The 20,707-nt window shown below is 44.8% G+C and overlaps 1 protein-coding gene and 1 non-coding gene across 2 annotated transcripts in view; both read right to left on the bottom strand.

The window, feature by feature from the left end:
* Nucleotides 1–3,392: 3,392 nt before the first annotated feature.
* Nucleotides 3,393–20,707, bottom strand: part of Snrnp40 (small nuclear ribonucleoprotein U5 subunit 40) — a 35,031-nt gene continuing 17,716 nt past the window's right edge. Inside the window, exons 5-10 of the mRNA XM_006975555.3 lie at nucleotides 19,755–19,877; nucleotides 14,965–15,085; nucleotides 11,134–11,216; nucleotides 9,888–9,949; nucleotides 5,111–5,214; nucleotides 3,393–3,873 (exon numbers count right to left, since the gene is read on the bottom strand). Coding sequence (XP_006975617.1) covers nucleotides 3,824–3,873; nucleotides 5,111–5,214; nucleotides 9,888–9,949; nucleotides 11,134–11,216; nucleotides 14,965–15,085; nucleotides 19,755–19,877 — 543 coding nt within the window. The 3' untranslated portion in view covers nucleotides 3,393–3,823. The remainder of the gene's footprint in view (nucleotides 3,874–5,110; nucleotides 5,215–9,887; nucleotides 9,950–11,133; nucleotides 11,217–14,964; nucleotides 15,086–19,754; nucleotides 19,878–20,707) is intronic.
* On the bottom strand, nucleotides 8,147–8,285 carry LOC121827766 (small nucleolar RNA SNORA48). Its single transcript, XR_013049542.1, has one exon. It is a non-coding gene; the product is annotated as a small nucleolar RNA SNORA48 (small nucleolar RNA).

Below are 20,707 nucleotides of genomic sequence, written 5' to 3'. Positions count from 1 at the left end.
GCACAGGTGCCCACACATACACACTATGCTTACCAACACACAATGAGGTGAGTAGAAGGGACCGGACTGAGGCATGTGGATCTGGTGATAATAAGGGTTAAAGAGGCTGGAGGATGACTCTGCAGTTTAGCGCATTCACTATTTTTTCAGAAGACCTGAGTTCAGATCCCAGCACCCACTTCAGGTAGCTCACGACTACAGCTTTCCAGGATCCGATGCCCTCTTCTGGCCTTTGTGGATACTGCACGCACATGATGCACACACTGATAAGCAGGCACATACACCTAGATTAAAAATTAAATTTAGGAGCTGGAGAGATGGCTCAGCAGTTAAGAGGCCTGGCTGCTCTTCTAGAGGACCTGGGTTCAATTCCCAGCACCCACATGACAGTTCATAACTGTCTGTAGCTCCAGTTCTGGGGGACCCAACACCAATGGCAAAACACTAATCACATAAAATAAAGTTTAAAAAAATTAAAAATTAAATTTAAAAAGAAGTGTTAAGAAGCTACTTGTGGGGTTGGGGATTTGGCTCAGTGGTAGAGCACTTGCCTAGCAAGCGCAAGGCTCTGGGTTTGGTCCTCAGCTCTGGAAAAAATAAAAAGAAAGAAAGAAAGAAAAAAGCTACTTGTAGGGGGAGCTGGAGAGATGGCTCAGTGGTTAAGAGCACTGGTTGCTCTTCCAGAGGACCCAGGTTTAACCCAGCACCCACGTGGCAGCTCACACCTATCCATAGAACCAGTTCCAGGGGATCCAACTCCCTCACACAGACATACGTGCAAGCAAAACACCAATGCATATAAAATAAAATTTAAAAAAAGCTACTTATGATTTCTGTGGAGGAATGAAGACCAGGCTGAAGCCATTTGGGGCCACATTTTTCCTGGAGAAGGTCATCATAGCCATATATGTAATTAGTTAGTGCTTGGCCAGATGACAGTCACCATTCCCTTTTAAGACATGTATGTATATGAGGGGAGACCATTTTCAGGTTTCTTAGTGGCTTTACCCAGCAGGTCTGCATAGAGGATGATTGGACCATGGGCCTGAATACAGCTGTCTGAGATGGTCTGCACTTGGCTGTGCTGGGGGAACCTTTTGCTCCACCCCTTGGCATTTCTATAAATACCCTGTGGCAGAGACAGTCTGGGCCTGTTGGACTAGGTTCCAGGCCCTCTCGAGGCTATCCTGTATTTTCTGTTTATCTCCACACTCTAAATCCTTCTAATATTTCCTGCTGCTCCTACTCAAGAGCACTCTGGGGAAATGTGGGGGTTGGGGATAGCCCCCCCCATATATATATATATTTGTGTGTCTGTGTATTGAGTTCTTTTTTGTTTTGATTTTTTTTTTTTTCTTTGAGACAGGGTTTCTCTGTATAGTTTTGGTTCCTGTCCTGGATTTCATTCTGTTGACCAAGCTGGCTTCGAACTCACAGAGATCCGCCTGCCTCTGCCTCCCAAGTGCTGGGATTAAATGTATGCGCCACCACTGCCTGGTTGTGATGAGTTCTTTTCTTCCCCTTTGTTACTGTTTTGAGGCAGGTTTCTCTTGTGTCTGTCATACTGTGTGGGTGCTTCAGGCTAGCTGGTCTATGAGCTTCTAGACAATCCCTGTCTCCAACTCTCATCTCCATGTTGAGTGCTTGAAATTACAAAAGAGCACTACCGTATCTGGAATTTTTTTTTAAAAAAGATTTATTTATTTATTATGTATACAGTGTTCTGTTTGCATGTATCCCTGCAGGCCAGAAGAGGGAGTCAGATCTCATTACAGATGGTTGTGAGCCACCATATGGGTGCTGGGAATTGAACTCAGGACCTCTGGAAGAACAGCCAGTGTTCTTAACCTCTTGAGCCACCTCTCCAGCCCCCCTGCATTTGGATTTTTAATCATTTCTGGCAACCAAACTCAGGCTGGCCTCCAACTAGCTATGTAGCAGAGGATGACCTTGAACTTGATTCTCCTGTCTCTAGATTCTAAGTGCTGGGATTACAGTTCATGCTGTGTCTGGCCGGATCCCATAGTACACAGTACCTTGTATGGTAAAGGCTCAAAGTAATGAAGCCAGTTCCATGCTTTTTAACCCCCGTCTTTCCCAAATGTACCTGACAATGGGATCTTTAAACTCAGAGTATGTGAAGTCTGTGGAACACACGCTGAGAAACCTCATTCTGCAGGATCTAGTACCCGAAGTTTACGCTCTATGGGATTTGGGGGGTTTGCTGTCCCCGTCGCCAAATACACTTGCGTTCTCTGGCTCAGGACACACCACCTCCCCTGAGGTTTGTGTCTGCTTTTAGACAGCCCTCCTTGTTTTCTGCCCATATCCAAGCACAATCACAGCGTCTCTGATGCCTCTTTGTTCTCCTGCAGGCGCGATAAATCGCTCCCCCCTGTGTTTCCAGTGTGCTTTACTCAAACTTCACTCACTGTTTGAAGTAATTGCTCTGAGAGCTTTACTATCCCGCTGGCTTCTTCATTAATAAGTTAAATAAATCTCTGGCATGTGCTCACTTAAAAAAAAGGAGTTTATTTCCAACACTGTTTTCTTCTGGTTTGTACACTTCTCATGATGGCAAGGACAAGATCTCTTCTGTCTCTGGTCTCAACAATGACGACTTTGCCTGTCGCATAACAGGGCTTGGTGTTGTGGAATGACTATGCTGTAAACCCAGGATAGCATCCTCTTTGACTTACGATAAATATGATTTAAGTTCATGGGCCTAAAGTCTAAAGCCAAACATGCTCAGAATTGTTGAAGATAGGAAGACTTTTTGCTTTGAGATAGACGGTTCAAAAAATACACATTGTACTTCCTAGGAGCAGATGGATTCATTAGTGACTATTTGTGTGCTAGACACAATCAACCAGAGACCCCAGGGAGGTAGGAACCTGTCTTAGTAGAAGGCACATCTCTGTCAGAGCAGGAAAAGTCAGACAAATAAACAGGATCATAAAAAGCCGTGGCCAAAGCCTGTGAAAACATCCATCTCCCATTTGGGCTGCTCATGAAGCTGTACTCTGGCTGCTCATGACGCTGTACTCTGGCCAAGGGCACCGACTGGGGCTGCCATGGCTCTGTCTACTCCAGGAGCCCCGAGCTCAGGACTGCCGCTGAGAAAAACGCTTTGGGAGGGAGGCAGAGCTGACAGACCCTATTCAGAGATTGTGTCCAAATATACAAGAGCCAGGTTCTTCTGGACCTCACTTATCACTTTCTGGATGCTCTGCTTGTAGTTACAGAAAAGTATTTGCTACTGGTAATTATATTATGTCATTTTCACTCCTGGGAGGGGGGGGTCCTGAAGTGTAAATGGATGCTTGCTCTAACTTATAGCAATCAAGCCTCAGAGGAAAGACAGCAAGAAATAAGAAATCTAAGCCACAAGGTTCTTGTAAAAAGGTATCTGTTTGGATTTTTAATATAAAATGACTCAAACACAGAAAGAAAAATATCATACAAGCCAGTTACTCAATTTAAAATAAAACAGAAAACAAATCCAACTAACAAATTTCAAGTGACATGGCCTGTCTCCAGCACAGGTTAAAAAACAGGAGACCTCAAACCCAATGTTTGTCCCTCTGAAGACATCTTATTTTTGTAAAAAGAAACCAATCCCTGAAATCTGGCAGGTGGTACCAGAGGCCACAGCTGTCCTGTAAATGGGGTACAAGTGGTTGCTGGAGTATGGCCATCACCTCCAGCTGCTTGCTAGTGACGGCAATCTGAAGGCAGGTCAGCCTGGACACCATATGACTCTGGCCAATTACGTAGTCTGAGCCTCGGGTCCCACAGCCTGGGAGCCTTCCAGCCTACATCTTCACTGAATCTCACCCATGTACAGCCTCTTGTCACTGGATGCTGAGAGGACTGAGGGAAAAAGAGCAGAGGGGAGACAATGAAGGCTTGGGAACACTTGGCCTCAAGGGCCCCGTGTCAAGAGGCAATCGTGACCTGTGAGAGCAATTGGATTGAGCTTGAATTCTCCTCCCAAACACTACACACAGGAAACTGCAGCCTGGCCTTTCAATCCAAGTCCCCTTGAAGCCTCGAGGGTGGCTATGCTATGGGAAACATGACCAGGCTCAATCCTGATGCTCTTGTAAGTCAGACCCAAGAAAAAGATCTTTGTCCATGTCTGTGCTGGTCACACACACATACAGGTGCAGGTGTGTGTGCATTTTTTGGAGCTGGGGCTTTCTCAGACAAGGTTTCTGAGACAGTCTCTTTATTCAGTCCAGGCTGATCTAAAACTTGTGATATAGACTGGCTAGCCCCAAACTTCCAGCAATCCTCCTGCTTCTGCTAACTGAAGGCTGGGATTACAAGTGTCCACCCACTCAATGTGCTCCTGCTTGTTATAGAAAGCCCCGGAGACAGGCAACATGTTTTTTTTTTTTTTTTCCTTTCTTTCTTTAAATATAAAGCCTATTACTTGGCTTAGCTAATCAAATTTATTTATTTATTTTTGTTTTTCGAGACAGGGTTTCTCTGTGTAGCTTTGCACCTTTCCTAGAACTCGCTCTGTAGCCCAGGCTGGCCTCGAACTCACAGAGATCCGTTTGCCTCTGCCACCACTGCCCAGCTTAATCAAATTTATTATAAATATTCCTAAGTTGTTCTTGTCTACAGTCCCTGCCACTCCAAGAGACTAAGTCATGGAGAGAAGCTGAACTGAAATTTGACAAAAGAACCCCAACAGGCCGGGTGGTGGTGCCACCGCCCTTTAATCCCAGAACTTGGGAAGCAGAGCAAGGTGGATCTCTGTGAGTTCAAGGCCAGCCTGGGCTACAGAGTTCCAGGATAGCCAGGGCTACACAGAGAAAACTCTTGTCTGGGGACTGGGGGGGGGGGGAAAGAGTTTCCAATTTCATCTGAATATTAGTGTAACAAGAAAATCCTAGGTTGCTATAGCACTGACATCTCCTTTTATGCTGACAACTGCCTTTTCTTAGAGCCAAACCCCTCCCCCCCAACCCAACCCAAACAAAAAAACTCTCATACCAAAATACCTCAAAACCCAAGTGTTAGCACTGGATTCACATAACTGATTCCAGCCTGCCTCTGTCCCCCGAGTCTCAGGAGAGGTCGTTTTTTCCAGACTTACTGATGGGCTCGTCAGGGTGGAAAGCCACTTCATTGATGGAGCCAGCATGGCCAGGTAGCTTATACAGGATCCTTCTGCTTGTGGTGTCCCACACGTACACAAACCTGCAAGGGACCACAAAGACAAGTGCAGGTCCTTTAGGAGTGGGGAGGACACGTGGGTCTTGCAGTGAAATGGGAATGTTTGTTTACTAAACTATGCTCTGGGTTTTAGAAACTAAGACTGTACCAAGTGAGGTAAAGAATACCTTGTGGCTTGAAACCAACAAAACTGAAATAGCCCTTGAATTTATTATTTACACAATTGTGAAATTATAGAAAGAGAAACATATCTATGTTACTGACACAGCTTTCTCAAACCAGGCTGCAGACATGGAGTCGGGGGAAAGGCACAAACCTAGGTATGCTTTTACTCTAAAATCCAAACAAGCATGGCATGATATACATACCTGCAATCCCAGCACTGGGAAGGGGGAGACCAAGGGGGTCACGGATAGGAGGCCAGCCCAGGATATACTGTGAGATGTTCTACACAAATAAACAGGCTTATTAATTACACCCTCACGCTCTCACAGTCCAGGCTCCAGAGCAAATGAGTACAAGTTCTGGGATAGCTGGGGACATCGGCACACACCTAGAAACCTTCGAAGCCATCCTTGGCTACACTGTCAATTGTTGATTGTTGGCCACCCTATCCCTAAACTCATGTTCTAGAAAAGAGGCAGAGCCCCACCATCTCTGCCTCTTGGCTGGTGCTCAGGCCCTCTGTTCTACCACATACAAACCCCAGGGCAGTGATTCCCTAGCTAAGTAATCAGACAACTGCTTCCTCCTTCTGTTAAAGTGATGGCGGGGAAGTGAGTTAATAGCTTTTTGAGAAAAACGAGAATATATGCAAAGCATTTGGCACACAGAATTAATGATTGCTGTGGTTATCGTGAGTACATATTATAAAGCTAGAACCACAGGAAGTCAGCAGGCTGGCCTGAATCCTCTCGGCCCAGCCTGGCTAGTGTCCGTCACAGGACTGGGGAGGGTTAAGGTGCACACGAAGAAGTGATCTGCAAGCAGAAAGGGGAAATCTGCCAAACTCAGACTCAGCTGGAATGCGGTTTCCTGAGGTGGAGATTATCTCTCAGGTACACAGAAGCTGGCAGAAGCCTGGATCTCCAAGGGTTTACTTCAAGGCCTCACTCTTCATGGCTGCCAATTACATGCTAAATTTAGAGGGGTTCCTTGTCCTCTCCACATTGGTAGAAACCAGGCTACTTATGCAATAGAACCGCTTGCTTGCTTCAGGCTCACTGTCAAGGTGGCCAATGAAATCCTGCCAAGCCCAGAAGAGGAGACTTCTGACCAAGCCATGCTTCCTCATGTAAGGGATGGTGAGGAAGAAGAGGGGCGAGAGGACATTATAAATTAGAAAATTTGTATAATATAATGTGCTGGGCATGGTGGTACACACCTTTAATCCTAGCATTTTGGAGGCAAAGGCAGACAGCTCTCTCTGAGTTCAAGGCCAGTCTGGTCTAGACAGCGCCAAGACTACATAGTGAAACCCTGTCTCAAAGAACAAAACAAAACAAAACAAAAAACCAAATGCTGTGCGGTGGTGGTGGTGGTGGTGGTGGTGGTGGTGGTGGTGGTGCACGCCTTTAATCCCAGCACTGGGGAGGCAGAGAGAGATGGATCTCTGTGAGTTCGAGGCCAGCCGGTCAACAGCAAGTTCCAGGAAAGGCTCCAAAGAAATCCTGTTTCAAAAAACAAAACAAACAAAAAACAAAAACAAACAACAGAATATGCTCATGTTGGGAAAAAAACTTGTCAGAAAAAGAGCTTATGCAAATATAATTTTTAAAAAGATACAATTAGGTGGCAGAACAGACCTTTAATCCCAGCACTCCGGAGGCAGAGCCAGGCAGATCTCTGTGAGTTCGAAGCCAGCCTGTCTACAGAGTGAGTTCCAGGACAGGCACCAAAACTACACAGAGAAACCCTGTCTTGAACCCCCCCCCAAACAAACAAACAAAGAAACAAACAAAAAACCTAAAACAAAACAGAAAACAAACAAAGATAAAATTAGGGGCTGGAAAGATGGTCAGTGGCTAGGCTACTCTTCTAGAGGACGAGGGTTTGACCCCCGGCCCCCAGATGGTGGTGGCTAACCATCCGTAATTACAGATTCAGGGGATGCAACTCCCTCTTTTGGTTTCCACAGCACCCGACATGCCAGTGAACATTCATGAAGGCAAGACATCCATATAGGTAGGTATGGCTAGATAAAAACTTTAAAAATCTTTCAAAAAAGATAAATCTAAAACAATTTTAAAAAGATACAATTATACAGAGGAGACATACCATCGCTACCTAAAAAGATATAAATATACTAAAAATGCTTTCCACTCTGTGGAATGCAAGCTCCTTTGTGTGTTTTTGTTTTAAAAAGAAAGAGTCTCACTATACAGTCCAGGTTGGCCTCAAGCGCTGACCCTGGCCTTACTCTCCTGAGTGCTGGGTTACAGGCATGCACCACGGAAGGCTCCTTGGTCTATTTCTTAAGTTTCTGTTTGTCTGTTTTGTTTTGTTTTTTTAAACAGATTTATATATTTATTATGTATACAGTGTTCTGTGTGCAGGCCAGAAGAGGGCACCAGATCTCATTATAGATGGTTGTGAGCCACCATGTGGTTGCTGGGAATTGAACTCAGGACCGCTGGAAGCCTGTGCTCTTAACCTCTGAGTCATCTCTCCAGACCCCCCTCCCCTTTTTTGAGACAGGGTTTCTCTGTGTAGTCCTGGCTGCTCTGGAACTCACTCTGTAGACTAGACTGGCCTTGAACTCAGATCCACCTGCCTCTACCTCCCGAATGCATGCACCACACCTTCTTCCTTTTTTGGCAGTGTCTCAGTAAGGTAGTGCAGGCTGGCCCAGGACTGGTGATCCTTGTGCCTCTTCCTCCTGAGTGCTGGGGCTCCAGGTGTGTGCAGTTGCAGCTGAACAGGCTGTGCTCTTAACCAGCCCCTTGTTAGTTTTTTTTAACGTGCCCTAGGCATGAAACGGCGTTGGCCACCAAGCCAGGCATCAAGCTAGGATGAACAAAGGAATGCCATCTGCTATGCCCCTGGCTGATAGAACACCACCACCACCAAGGTGTCTCTGGCCATTGCCGGGGGCAGGGTTAAGTTTTATTTTTTTCTTTTTCTTCATAATAGAAAACCTCTTAGGGTAGACTCAAACCATCAATATAGCACTGTTTCCCTTAGGTATCCACTTGACCCAAACACCCTGAATACTTGTCCAGTTCTCCTAACATTAAATTTGTTTGGGAGAAAAAAGGACTTAAAAAATTTCCAAGCATAAGCCGGGCGGTGGTGGCGGCGGCGCACGCCTTTAATCCCAGCACTTGGGAGGCAGAGTCAGGCGGATCTCTGCGAGTTCGAGGCCAGCCTGGGCTACCAAGTGAGTCCCAGGAAAGGCGCAAAGCTACACAGAGAAACCCTGTCTCGAAAAACCAAAAAAAAAAAAAAAAAAAAAAAAAAAATTTCCAAGCATAAACCAGGCCAGGTGCAGCACGCCTTTACACCCAAGTTCTTGGGAGGCAGAGGCAGATGTATCTTTGTGAGTTAAAGACCAGTCTGGTGTACAGAGTAAGTTTCAGGACAGCCAGAGCTATATTCGGAGATCATGTCTTGACAAAAACAAAAACAAAAGTTTCCAAGCATGACCCCAATGGGAATCCTGAAGTATGCTGTCGGCTATGAGCTAGGGAAGAATCCTGCTTACAGGCCTCTACCACCGAGTCTATGGAGTCTCTACAAGTGCATTGTCCTCACCCCATTCCCTCCCAAGGACACACCACCACAGACACTAGAAACAACAGCATCTGACGGGTGAATTCTCTCCCTTTTGTCTCCCATGCACAACATAAGACCTTGAACCAGTTAAGTTCACATGTAAGAAAGCATTGGTCTATTCATTAGGCAGAGATGGACAACACCCAGCCCATTTCACTCGGCAATGTTGGCACTTTCCACGGAGCCCAGATCTGGCTCTGAATCATTTTCAACACTGGCAGCTATGACCAATTGTTGGGTTGACACAAAGGGTGGAATTTGACGGCCATCTTTGACCCAGGAATTCATTCTTGAAATAGTCAGCGAGTGCTTATAAGAATTCAAGCACCAACTAGCAGTACCCCAAGTTTACAGAGAATGTCAAGACTCAACCCCTGACTACTGAGACCAATTCATAGGGATATCCCAATATGTTGGTCTAAATGTAAGAAGGAGGAAATATGAAGAAAAGTGAGACAAATGAAGTGTGACTACAGGAAAGAACAACATATGTTATGTTAAAGAGACGAGAGAGAGAGAGAGAGAGAGAGAGAGAGAGAGAGAGAGAGAGAGAGAGCGCAGACTCAAACGCCAGGGAAAGCTCAGAGCTGCAGCAGAGAGTAGGGAGGGAGGTGGAGAGAAGCTGGGGTGAGAATGCAGAGGGAGGTTAACAGTTCATGAGAATACAGCCTGGAGAGGACAGCCTAGGGAGACAGACTAGGGAGACTTTGAGTTCCCAACAGATACAAAGGATTAAAATGTAAAGAGAGATAGAGAACTCTTAAGTTTGTCCAACATGGGCTTTGAGCCCTTATCTTCTCACGGCTTCATCCCTGCGAGCCCCTTAGCCCCTTGGGTAAGTACGTGTGTTGTCTTCACAGCCATACATTAATTCGAGACCCGACCAGCCCCTCATTCTCCGCCTTCTACCCAGGAAGCCTCACCTGTCTGCTGAACCAGCGGCTATCTTGCTTCCATCCGGGGACCAAGAACACCGCAGGAGGTTCTGTAATGAGCAACAATGCACAGGACGGTTATTGTGCCAAACTGCTCTTGCTATACTAGGAGTCAACTGACTTGAAATTTGTTACTGAGCTTTGAGTGTCCCCCCAGAACAAACACCAGCATAATATTCCTGCTCCAAACAGCATGCATTGTAATTTCACTTACTTTTCTTTAAAAAGCTGTCTTATTATTTCATGTGTATTATTTTAGGTGTTTGGTCTGCAGGTATGCCTGATGTGTGCCTGATGACTGAGGAGGCCAGAAGAGGGCGTCCTATCCCCTGGGACTGGAGTTACAGACAACCGGGAGCTGCCAGTCGGCTGTTGGGAATCACACCCTCGTCCTCTGCAGAGCGGCCAGTGCTCCTGACTGCTGAGCCATGCCCCAGACTGCTTTGTAACTTTATACCGCATGAAAACTGGAGGCAGAAAGGCTTCACCCACAGTTATTAAGAACAAACCTGGCAACAAAGTTTGTCCTGTCTTTAAACAGAGTGAGCTCCCTTTGCTCCACTTACCTTGATCCTCATTAAAACATTTACAAAGTTTATCTTTTTTGTTTTTTTATTCTTCTTTGCTTTATCTTGACGGGGGAAAAAAAAAACCCCAAACCCAACAAAAATCAGATTTGATTTATAAGGTAAAACAATCTCAGTGAACTCTCAAAAGAAAATCATTAATCTCTCTTAAGAAACTCAATGACAGAAAAAGTGGCTTCCAAAAGAGCTGACTGGACATGGAGGGTTTGAGAAAAACCCTCTTCAACTCAGGCCATTGTGATTCCAAGGGACTGGGTATGGACCCAGGCTCTAACAGGTGTCATCTGGGTGACCACAATGGGAGTCCGGGGCCCACAGACACTGACTCAAGGCCCTGTCAGGGAGGCTCTGAAGCCAGAAGTCCAGGAAGGAGGCTGGGCCCGGTGCTATCTACCCACGGGGCTGCCTCCCCACCATTCTGACTGGCGCTACCTCTGTCGAGAAGAGCCCTGACCCAGGTGTGGGGCATGCTCCCGCAATCTGAGCCCATGGGAGGCTGAGGTGGGAGAGAGGGCAGCTCCGATGACGATGGCTACCAGACCTCACTCCTCCTCAGTGGGTCAACACCTGTCTAGCCTTAGCATCACTATAAACGATTCTTCAGCCCAATGGACGGTAAAACCAACCCCGTGGCAGGTACCACTCACCTTCTCAAAGTTGTGCACATTTCCTTGAAATATCTTCACGCATCTCTCTTTGGGGGCAAAGGGCCGGACATCCCAGACACGCACTACAAAGCAAATCCGCATCAGTCAAGCAGCAGACACAGCTGCAGCCAGCAGCTCCATGTCAGTAACAAATACCGACTCCTGGGTGAGGAGGTCCAAAGAACACAACACTAACCGGTAAGGCTCCTTTTCTTTCCTTTTCTTTTTCGAGACAGGGTTTCACTGTGTAGCTTTGGAGCCTTTCCTGGAACTCACTCTGTAGACCAGGCTGACCTTGAACTCAGAGATCCACCTGCCTCTGTCTCCTGAGTGCTGGGATTAAAGGCATGCACCACCACCGCCTGATTTCTTTTCTTTTCTTTTTTTTTTTTTTTTTTTTTGAGACAGGATTTCTAACCCTCCCTGGCCTGGAACTCTCTATGTAGATCAATAAGGCTAGCCTTGAACTCACAGAGATCCCCCTGCCTCTGCTTCCCAAGTGCTGGGATTAAAAGTGTGAACCACCATGTTCAGCTTCTACCTTATTTTTGGAAACAGGGTTCAATGAGCTGATTGGCTAGACTAGCTGGCCAGTGAGCTCCACGGATTCCCTTGTAGCCCAGTGCGGGAGGGTGGGGGGTGGGGGGATGGTGGTGGTTGGGTTACAGATGTCTGGGTTTTACCTAGGTGCCAGGGAACTGAATTCAGGTCCTCATGTTTGAACATCAGGCACTTTATTAGCTGAGTCATCACCCCATCTCCATATGACAATCTAAATGCCAGTGACTGGTGTGACGACACATCTGTAAAGACTCAGCTTTCCCTTAACTTGATGGGTACTTTGACAGTCTCAACTTGAATAAGGTCAACTACAGCAAAAAACCACTACAATGAGAATTAGGACACATGAACACTATCTCCATGATATCCACATGAACACATGTCCCCATCTCCAGGCCACTTGAACACTGTCCCCCAACCCCAGGACACAGGAATACTATCTCCATCCTTAGGTACTGGGTCTCACATAATATGCCAGGTGAGTCTATCATATATTCTCGCCTCAGAAACCACAAACTCTAAATCTAATTTTGTATCTTATATAGATACACGGGTAATGCCAGGTAAAGTGAGGACACTTCTTGGCTTCCTGCTCTGTACAATTAAGGAAAAGAATAACAACAACAAAAAAAAATCAGATTTTTTTTTTTTTTTTTGGATACAGTCTTATGTAGCCCAGGTTGACCTAAAATATGTAGCTGAGGTAAACATGTTTTTGTTTTTCTAGACAGTTTCTCTGTGTAGCTCTGGCTGTCCTGAACTTGCTCTGTAGATCAGACTGGCCTCAAACTCGGAGATCCACCTGCCTCTCTCTCCTGAGTCTAGCCTAATCTTTTTCTTTTCTTTTTGTTTTTCTTTTTTGAGACAGAGTTTATCTGTGTAGTAGTCCTGGCTATCTTGGAACTGACTTTGTAGACCAGACCATGAGATCCACCTGAGGTTAACTTTGAGCTTTTTAAAAAATAAGCCTATTTCAAAGATAATCATAACAATTCTTCTTTTTTTTTCTTCTCAAGACACAGTTTCTCTGTGTAGTTTTGGTGCCTGTCCTGGATCTCACTCTGTAGACCAGGTTGTTCTCGAACTCACACAGATCCACCTGGCTCTACCTCCCGAGTGCTGGGATCAAAGGCGTGTGCCACCACTGCCCCAATCTTATTATTTTAATAATTATTTAGGGAACCTTCATTCCTTACTGTCCTAATACCTAGTCAATGGTTAAGTCCACTGAGATGAGGACACACATATACTCACTCATCCACTGTAAACAGTAGCTAGAGCCATTATACGCAAGGCCAGCTACACAGGAAAGTTTGCTACTGCTGTGAGAATACAATCAGGAAGTGAAGATACCTGTTCATCCAATAAGCATTTATTGAGTACCCGTTACATGCCAAGCACCTATTTTGTCACAAAATGTCAACAAGTGTGTTTTAGTTCCTACAAACCTATAGCATTCCCAAACACACTACTGTCCGTTTTACCATAGTAAACCCACACTCTTACTCTGTAACCAAGACAAGCAAAGAGAAAGTGTAAGAGAATGTGCTCTTAAATCCAGAATGCTGAGGTGTTTTCCTGAGGACTCTGTCTCATATCAATGCTGAGAGGGAAGACAATTGCCAGAGAAGAGCACCCAGAAATGCCTAATGGACACCAAATGGTCATCCTTCTCACTCAGCTGCTCAGCCGAGGTTTCTTGTCATCTATTTGGAGACACAGCATACCAGAGCTGAAAGGTGTGGTGTGATATTTTGATTGCATTCTAACACTCCCAAGACTACCAATAAAGTTTGCTTTGAATCAGAGTGTGCAGTTAGATACCAGTTGACCAAAATTAACCATAGAGGTTTTGGAGGAGTGAGGACAGATAGACAAAAGGAAGTAGTAGGGCAGGGCTTAGAGAGAGTCTCTGCCTTTTTGGACTGAGGAATGAGAGAGAGGAGAGGAGGTCACTGGCCGCTTCTCTGATCATTCAGGTTCCTACTCTGATATCTGACTCTCAAGTTTTTATTGATAAAGAAGAATAATCAGATAAATGCTTCATTTAGTGCCCCATATTGGGTGCCATGTGTATCAAGTGTTTCTGTCCTGCCAGCAGCTCCCAAATCACGACACAGAGACTTATTATTAATTATGAAGGTTTGGCTGATAGGTTAGGCTTGCTTCTAACTAGGTCTTAAACATTTTTTTTTTTTTTTTTTCCTCAAGACAGGGTTTCTCTGTGTTGTTTTGGTGCCTGTTCTGGATCTCACTCTGTAGACCAGGCTGGCCTTGAACTCACAGAGATCCGTCTGCCTCTGCCTTCCAGGTGCTGGGATTAAAGGCGTGTGCCATCACCGCCCAGCCTAGCTCTTATAACTTAAATTAACCCATTTCTATTAATCTATGTGCTGCCCCAAACTTGTGGCTTGTTTACCTCATCTATGTATTGTCCATCCTGGTTTCCTGCTTCCTCCATCTTTCCTGGTGTCTCCGCTCTTCTTCCCAGCGTTCTCTCTGCCCTGAATATCCTGCCTAGCTATTGGTCATTTAGCTTTTTTTTTTTTTTTTGGTTTTTCGAGACAGGGTTTCTCTGTGTAGCTTTGTGCCTTTCCTGGAACTCGCTTTGGAGACCAGGCTGGCCTCGAACTCACAGAGATCCGCCTGGCTCTGCCTCCCGAGTGCTGGGATTAAAGGCGTGCACCACCACCGCCCGGCCCATTTAGCTTTTTATTAAACCAATCACAGTGACACTTTTTCACAATGTACAAAAAGATTATTCCACAACAGAAAAACAAAATCCAGCCCTCTATGATTTTACCTACATAGAAATGCCTGAATTAAATAAATAAATGTGTAAACCTCAAAACAAACAAACAAACAAATAAAACAAAAACAAAAAACCCTGAATTACAGAGAGGAGAAATGCTGTGTGTAAGACTGTTTGAACTACACAGGAGCTTTAGGACTACAGTCCTGGATTCTACATCATCTCACCTAACAATCTCCAGCCGACAGGTGAAATGTCAGCCACCCTTTTTCCTGGACTTCCATTCCTCCTGCCTCTGTCTCCCAGTGCTGGGATTAAAGATGTGCGCCACCACTGCCCGGCTGACTCTCCTTTTAGCATGAGTCCCAGAAGCAAACTCAAGCAATCTAGTCTGAATGTAGGCAGCTTAGCTGAGCCCTGTCACTGCTTCCCCAAAAACACATTATTTAATACTAACCCCGCCCCCTTTTAGGATCAACAGACACTAGACCCAGAACAGCTTTGTTCTCCAAAGTTACCTGTATTGTCCATTGCATTGGACAAGAGATAAGATCCCTCAGAGCTTAAACTCAAGCCGGTTACGGAATCTGCATGGCCTCTCATGGTGTAGGTTAGTTTGTTTTGACGCAGGTCCCAAACCTGTAAAAACACAAAATTGCACTCAGGATTCAAACTGAAAAATAGCAAAGAAAGGCCAGGTATGGTAGTGTACACCTTTAAACCCAGCACTCAGAGGCAGGAGGATCTCAGTGATTTTGAGATCAAAATTGCTTGGTCTACATAGTGAGTTCCGGACAGCCAGGACTATATAGACACGATCTTAAAAAAAAAAACAACAAAAAAACAGAGAAGTCAGGGCATGGTGGCTCATGACTTTAATCCCAGCATTCTGGAGGCAGAAGCAGGCAGATCTCTGAGTTCAAGGCCAGTCTGGTCTACAGAGACAGTTCCAGCACAAACAGGGCCACACAGAGAGACCTTGTCTTAAATAACAAACAAATAAACCAAACAAACCAGAGTCTGGAGAATTGACTCAGAGGTTGAGTTATTTGCTGTTCTTGTTTCGGAACTGGGTTTGGTTTCGAGCATTCACATGGTGGTTCACAACTATCTGTAATTTTAGATGCAGGGGAATCCCTCTTCTGACCTCCTCTAGCACCTGGCACACATGTGGTGCACATATATGTGCACATGCAGGCAAAATACTCACACACATCAAATAAAGTCTAAAAATCTAAAAAAAAAAGAGAAAAACAACTATATAAACCAGATGCCAGGCTTAGTGGTGTATGTCTAATTACAGCACTCAGGAGGCAGATGAAAGGTTTTGAATTTGAGGTAGCTTGAATAACAGAGAGTTCCAACTAACTTAGCTAAAAGACCATCTCAAAAACATCATAAAAGCTAGGCGGTGGTGGTTCATGCCTTTAATCCCAGTACTCAGGAGGCAGAAGCAGGTCGATCTCTATGAGTTTGAGGCCAGCCTGGTTTACAAAGTGAGTTCAAGGACAGCCAGAACTACACAGAGAAACCCTGTCTCAGAACAAAAGAAAGAAAAAAAAGCTAATTGTACCCCTGAATTCTAGTATTTGGGAGGAGAAGCAGGAGGATCAGAAGTTCAATGATACCCTTAGCTATATAGTGCATTTGAGGCCAGAGATCTAAAAACAAAACCAAAAAAACTCCTACAAATAAAAGTAGACAAAGCTAGGCATAGTGATGTATGTGGTAACATCACTACAGACAGAGGCAGGATTGCTGCAAGCTCTATGCCAACCAGGGACACAATCAGGAAACTGAGTCACACAAAACAAAATGAAAACAAAGCCCAAAATTATATAAAGTAAACATGAAATTGGAAAAGTTAAGATTTTTCATCTTATGTTATAATATGTATATAGCAACAATATGTATGCATGTATGTAAGTATGTATGTATCATATATGAAATGGAAATGAAAAGCTATGCAAAGAGCCCTTTGAGCCTCCTCTGGAAGACAGACACAAAAATACCTATCTAGGAGTTCTGCCCTTTGTTCATTGCTGAGGTACAAGTCCAGGGTTTTGTGTCCTACCACTGATTACATCTCCAGGCCCAACAGTATCTGCATGTCTTCTGTCTGTCTGTCTGTCTTTTATATTCTTTGTAGTGCTAGAGATTGACCATAGGGCCTCAAGCACACTAGGCAAGTGCTCTTCCTTTCTGAAAGATTACAAATAAGAATGCTTTGCATATGCCTGGTATATGGCAGGCTCTAAATATTACTGAGCAATTCCTAAAAATAACTCTAAAGCCAAAATACAAAAATATTTACATAACAGGCGATTAAGCAAATATGTAAAAATAAACGTTAACAGAAACAGAAATAGCCTGGATGTCACAGGAAAAAGATTAGCAATTTTGTGAAGGTCACTGGTATCATAAAAAACTTCATTTAATACTGCCACATACTTTTTTCTAAATAAATAAAGTATCTGACATCACCTAAAGCACAACACTTTCTTTTATTCAGAAAGGAGTTAGGTGTGTGTAGGTTAAGAGAACTTCCTGCTCCAGAGTATCCGATGCATAGTACCCTGGGTCATTTTCCAGGACCCACATTGAGTGGCTAACAACTAAGGTTAACTTAGCTCCGAGGGATCAGACACCCTATTCTGTCTCCTAAAGGATGTACACACACACACACACAAGATACATGCCTACAATGTCAGCATTCAGAAGGTTAAGATGGGAGGAGAACCTACCTCCCAAATAAAACAAGCCAGGTGTGGTAGTACACACCTTAATCTCAGTATTAGGAGGCAGAGGCAGAGGAATACCTGTGAGTTCAGGGTAAGCCAGAGCTACAGATCTACTGTCTCAAACAAAACAAGTGAACCCCAAACCAAGACTTAGTTTGGAAAGAGGGAGGCTGCAGGGCTATGAGGATCAGGACACTTTCCAAAAATATAGGGAAGGATATTTTTGAACACAGAGCTAAATTCAACCAGTATTCATTGGACTATATTTGTCTGTCTCTCATATCTGAGATAAGTTCAAACTTCAGATTAAAACTGGTATGTATCAACATACAATGGCTAGGATTTATTCTCTGCAGAGACCCTGCCCTAAGAGAAGGTAAAACACAGTCTCTGAGAAGACAGAAACTACACAAGGACCAGGCAGACCTTTAGACTGTATTGTAACACACAGAAGGCCCAGCAGCAGCATCCACACTGCATGCAGCAAGAAGACAAACACAAGCCTTCTTCAGCTTGTCTGCCCCATGGTGAAGACAGGAGAATCAAATTCTCATAGCTTAACTAAAAAGAAGCTAGTCCCCCAAAAGCTACACGCTCATACACCCCAAGTATTCTGGAAAAGGGACTAGAGGACAAAGAGATCAATGGTTGACGGACGTCAGGGACGGGCTTGGCACAGAGCACAACACTGTAAACTCTGAGGAGGCTGGAAGTTGTCTTACATTCTGGTTATCTACCAGATTTGTTTTGTTGTTTTTTGAGACAAGGTCTTACTATGTGGCCCAGGCTGTCCTCAAGCTTGTGATCCTCCTGCCCCAGCCTTCCGATGCTAGGATTATAGAGATGACCGTTTTCGATAGCCATAGGAAATCTATGCAAACATTTTTACAGGTACATTCCAAAGCAGCATCTTTAATTCTTTCACATTTCTTTCTTTATTTACAGAGCACACGCAAGCCTCTAAGTGGCTCGCACAGGTAGAGGTCAGAGGGCAACTCAGGAGCCGGTTCTCTCCATCACATGGGCCCTAGGGACTGAGCAGGTTGTCAGGCTTGCTGTCGGGTGCCTTTACCCACTGAGCCATCTCCCTGGCTCCCAGCAGCATCCATCTTAAAGAGTGTAAAAAGTATCGTGGCTTTAAGACATTAACTTACTTTTGTGTGTCTAAGCAGTATCCAGTCATTCCTGTCAGTGAGCCCCACCTGTTCTGGAAAGCACTGTGCTACCTGTTAAAGCGATGAAGCTGAAGATCTGGGTGGGGATACACCCAGGGTGGAGAGCAGGCAGACCTGAACGAGATTTGCTTGGGTAAAGTGCACACAGCAAGAGCAGCATCTAGGAAAACTCCCTGGGGAACAAAGGCAGTGAAAGATGCACACAGGGAAGGGGAGAAAAGGAGGCTGTAAGGGGGCGGGATGGTCAAACCATGAGCCAAAATAAAGCCTCTTTTTGGCTTTTGCCTGTTATTTCTATCAAGCAACAGGACACTATCTGTGACTGCTCTAGAGGCAGTGGGACCTGGAAGAATGGAGCCTATAAATGAGGTAGACTCGGGGGCTGGAGAGTTGGTTCTGTGGTTAAGAGCACTTGCTATTCTTGCAAGGACCCAGGTTCAATTCCCAGCATCCACATGGAGGGAGGCTCACCACTTTCTCAGGCACCAAGCATGTACTAGTGAGGCAGGCGCTGCTCTCATTGTTGACCTTAGCTGTTCACTCAAGGAAACTGGGGCTTACAGGAGCTGAAGAACACGTGGCAATCACAAAAGTAGAAAATGGCTGGAATTTAAGACAATTTCCTTGAAAGCTTGAGTGACATTGCACTGCTGAATGGTCGGTCCATGGCCCTTCCCCAACGTCAAGTTCTCTTCTTGGAAAAGCTAAGAAAACTTCCTTTCCAGTGTCAAAAAGAACTATACTGAGGGAGGAGAGTAGAGACAGAGACTAATCCCTGTCTCATCAGACCAGAGAGCTAAAAACGATTTTCAATGTCTTCTGTGGGGTGAGAAGGTTCAGTAGGTCAAGGTACCTGCTACCAAAGCTGACAGTCTGAGTTCAATCCCTGGGACTCACAGGACAGGTGAGAACTGACTGCAAACTCTTCTGACTTCCACACACAGAAATAAGTGTAATTAAAAATGAATAAACAAATATCTAGTCAGGGAATGAATACACTCTGTATTCTTTTTTCGAGAAAGGGTCTCTATGTAGCTCCAACTGTCCTGGAACTCACTCTGTAAACCAGGCTGGCCTTGAACTCATACAGATCTGCCTGCCTCTGCCTCCTGCTTGGCCATACTCTGATTTTTCACAATTCCCCTCCACCCAAGGATTGCACACTTCATATTAACCACCTGGTCCTTGACGGCAATTATGTGAGACTATATACATTTGCCTGTAACCTTTGATTTAGGGAGTAATTAGAGCAGGACAAAAGAAAGAAAGTTTCAGGTCATTATCTTCCTTTTAGTTGGCATTAAGTGGCAACCTCCTATAATCTCAAATTTTTAAAAAGATTAGCTTCTGATATATATTCGTGAAAGGTAAATATGATATAAACAACCATACCTTAATATCATTGTCTATTCCACCAGAGATAATCTGATCGCTTGTGTCATTGAAGGTGACAGCTAACACCTGGTATGTGTTCTGAAATGTCTGGATAGCTGCTTTCTTCCGGATGTCCCAAAGCTGAAGCAGAAAACAGGCACCATCAGTAACATCATTCTCAGGAGCAATCACACAGCACGGCCCGATGCCCACCTTCAGATGAGTGGAAGCACTAGACCCTTGCTAATGCTCAGCAGTTCAGCTACTCCCCATCCGGAACCTTCCCACCCAAAATAGAAGTTTTTTTTTGTTTTTGTTTTTAAAGATTTATTTATTTATTATATATACAGAGGAGGGAGCCAGATCTCATTACAGATGGGTGTGAGCCACCATGTGGTTGCTGGGAATTGAACTCAGGACCTGGGGAAGAGCAGTCGGTGCTCTTAACCTCTGAGCCATCTCTCCAGCCCCCAAAATAGAAGTTTAAAGCAGTGAATTACTAAACAGCCAAGCTTGCCCACAAGGCCATGTCTGATAAGCTTTAAAATAAAAAGGATGGAGGTTAGAGATATGGCTTAGTGACTAAGAGTTTGAGGTCCATATGGCCTACCTGAGGCCGTCTCAAAAAACTACCTTAGTAGTAGTAAGCCTTCCTCTGTACAGCCAGCTCCCCAATAGCGATGTGGACACTTATTATTAATTATGAAAGCCTGGCCTTAGCTTAGGCTTGTTTCTAACTATAACTTAAATTAACCTTTAACCTATTTCAATTCATCTACGCGCTGCCATGTGGCTCGAGTCTTTTACCTCTCCTCTTGCATGTCCTGCTTCCTCTGCGTCTAGCTGGCGACTCCATCTTTCTTCTTCCCTCCAGTTTTCTCTGACCCCAGATGTCCCACCTAACCTCTTCCCACCTAGATATTGGCCATTCAGCTCTTTATTGAACCAATCACAGTGACACATCTTCACTC

This window comes from Peromyscus maniculatus, chromosome 2 (assembly GCF_049852395.1).
Source record: "Peromyscus maniculatus bairdii isolate BWxNUB_F1_BW_parent chromosome 2, HU_Pman_BW_mat_3.1, whole genome shotgun sequence".
In the NCBI taxonomy this organism is placed as follows: domain Eukaryota; kingdom Metazoa; phylum Chordata; class Mammalia; order Rodentia; family Cricetidae; genus Peromyscus; species Peromyscus maniculatus.
This window is presented reverse-complemented; position numbering and strand designations above follow the sequence as displayed.